General features: G+C 34.2%; 1 protein-coding gene across 1 annotated transcript; it reads left to right on the forward strand.

Annotated features, from left to right (window-relative positions):
- Positions 1-975: 975 nt before the first annotated feature.
- LOC110668172 (protein BIG GRAIN 1-like A) lies at positions 976-2,442 on the forward strand. The gene has a single exon (XM_021829322.2). The coding sequence runs from the start codon at positions 1,213-1,215 to the stop codon at positions 2,356-2,358; it is 1,146 nt and encodes a 381-aa protein (XP_021685014.2). The 5' UTR covers positions 976-1,212; the 3' UTR covers positions 2,359-2,442.
- Positions 2,443-2,772: the final 330 nt, after the last annotated feature.

The raw sequence follows: 2,772 nt of genomic DNA on the forward strand, positions 1-2,772 counted from the left end.
ATTTATTTACATATTCAATTTAGATAGTTTTTAGAAACCCAAGGTATGTATTTTTATTTATATATTTGTTTAAAAATATAATTTTAATGATAAAAAAAAATCCATATCAACATTGGGTAAGATTATACTCATAATGATCACTTTAAAAAAAAATTAAGTGACTAATGATAATTAAGTCTGAAAATCACTGTTTGAAATACCAAATTCATTCTTATTGGACCCACCAACCCCTGAAGTTAGCTCTATAAGCATACCCATTAATGCCAATCTCTCCTCCTTAGCAGCAACCAGATTTGTAATTAACTTGCACACAGGAAAAAGAAAAGCTTGTGAAGAGACTTATGACAAGATCTAGTGAAAATCAATGAGAAAAACTTTGTTTTCAACTTGCATTGAGCTATCTTTAATTTTCAGTTACCCCAAGTTTCTCAATCATAATCATTACCAAATTAATTTGGGTGCAGCTAAGAAAAAAATTTTAAACTTATATAAAAATAAATTTATTAATTATTAAAATAAATATTTAATATATATATATTATTAAATTTTACCTATATATTAATATAAATATTTAATTTAATAATTATTAAATTTATTTTTATATAAAATTTAATTTATATTAAATGCACCGAATTCAATTTTTTTTTTTAATCTCACGTTACCCAATACCCACCAGTAAAAAGAAATTATAAAATATTGACAAAAAAAAAAGAAATTATAAAAAAATAAAATAAAAAACAGACAGTAAAGTAATGAAAGGAAAAGCAATTCCCTGCACTCAACTCAACTGCCACCCTGTCAAACTCCCAACTATAATTTACCCGCACGCGCGCTCTTTCCTTTAAAATCTTTCCTTGCTCTGTTTTCTTCATGCCTTCTTCTTTTTCTTGAATCTTGATTATTCAAAGCTCAGCCGTACATCTTCGCCTGCAGAGAAAACCCTTACCCAACAGGGAAATTTCTGTACTCCTCTCTCTCTCTCTCTCTCCTCCCATTTTTTAAGAAAAAGAAATTTCTCTTTATGTCTTCTTCACATGACCTACTTGCCACTCCATTCATGTGTCTTGCAGCTTTTGACATTCTCTTGGCAGACACTATAACTCACGACTTCCTTAAACTAAATCTCCTTGTCTTTTGATCTTCTTTCATCTTCACCCTTCGCTCTTTCTTCTGCTTATCTTTATAAGCCCAACCCAACCTCTGTAAATAAACATGTATAAGATGGAGAGATCTTCCGGGGAAAAGGATAACACATTTCCTCAAACAAGAAGAACCCCATCTTTTTCTTCTTCCCTTCTTGATGCCATTTATCGTTCGATTGACGACAATGGTGGTGAAGAGGAATTCTTCAGTCAATATAGAGAAACTACGGTAATCAGGAAACAGAGCACCACCCCCAACTCTGTTTCTACCAGCCAGCGAGATGCGTTTCTTGAAGAAGAGAAAGAAATATCTAATCTTCGACGAGATATCATGATTGAAAGCTGGATGGAGAAGCAAAGCACTCGTAGTTCTATGCACTCTAATTCTACTTCCACTTCTTCGGATTCTAGCTCTGGATCAGGAGGAAGTGTTGGAGTGTTCTCGTCCTCTGAAGCCGAGTCGAGTGTCAAGGAAAAATCGACAAGGGTATCAAGTTTGACCCCACAAAGAATCAAGCCAATTTCAGAAAAGCAACAGAAGCCCAAGTGTGAAGGCGGATTTACCAAGACAAAGCTACGAGCTATGAAAATCTATGGAGAATTAAAGAAAGTAAAGCAACCAATTTCACCAGGAAGTCGCATTGCCAGCTTTCTCAATTCTATTTTCACCTCAGGGAGTGCGAAGAAAGTAAAAATGTGTTCCATTGGGGCCGTGGATGATTTGAGTTCCGAGCGTAAATCAAAATCTACATGTTCTTCGGTGACATCCTTTTCGAGGTCTTGTTTGAGCAAAACCCCACCCTCAAGAGGGAAACAGAGCAATAAAAATAAAAGGTCAGTTAGATTCTATCCTGTTAGTGTGATTGTTGATGAGGATTCTAGGCCTTGTGGTCATAAATGTATCTATGAAGATGATCCTGGGTTGATGCCAATGCCGGTGCCTCAAAAGATTGCCAAGAATTCTGATGTTGCTAAAGGAGCAAATTATATCAGGAATTATCAGAAGAAGAATATCGGTGAATTTGATTTCAGGGGTTTTCACAGTTATGTTGAAAATGATGAAGATAGCGACGAAGATGATGAGAGTTGCTCAAGCTCTGATCTTTTCGAGCTAGATCATCTTATTGGAATTGCAAGGTACAGAGAAGAACTACCAGTTTATGAAACTACGAGTTTGAAAACAAATCAGGCTATTGCTAATGGCTTCATCCTGTAATTCATGGTGAAATCAATCAATGTAATTATTTGTATGGATTAATCAAATAACTTATCTTTTAATCAATTATTTCAGTTTCTGTTCTGGAAGAATGGGCAGCGAAAACAGTGAAATATTCAACACTCTCACTTCACACCTGTGAATTGCTAAAGCAATACATAAAAGGTGAAAAAAGTAGGAGAAATCTTCCCCCCCATAAGAATAAATGTCCTTGCTTTTTCACAGCCTTAGCACATGGCCTCAACCTCACAAGTAAATTTGCCCCACCTTGAAAATCATTACAAAAGAGGTTTTCAAAAATTTCCCCTAGTTTTGGTACTCTTGCTATTCAATGCCTATCTTTGAAAAAATTATACAATAAAATTGATATTAATTATTAATTACAGTAATTCTCACATAAATTCTATTAAAATT

The sequence above is a fragment of the Hevea brasiliensis genome, chromosome 11 (assembly GCF_030052815.1).
Source record: "Hevea brasiliensis isolate MT/VB/25A 57/8 chromosome 11, ASM3005281v1, whole genome shotgun sequence".
NCBI lineage: Eukaryota > Viridiplantae > Streptophyta > Magnoliopsida > Malpighiales > Euphorbiaceae > Hevea > Hevea brasiliensis.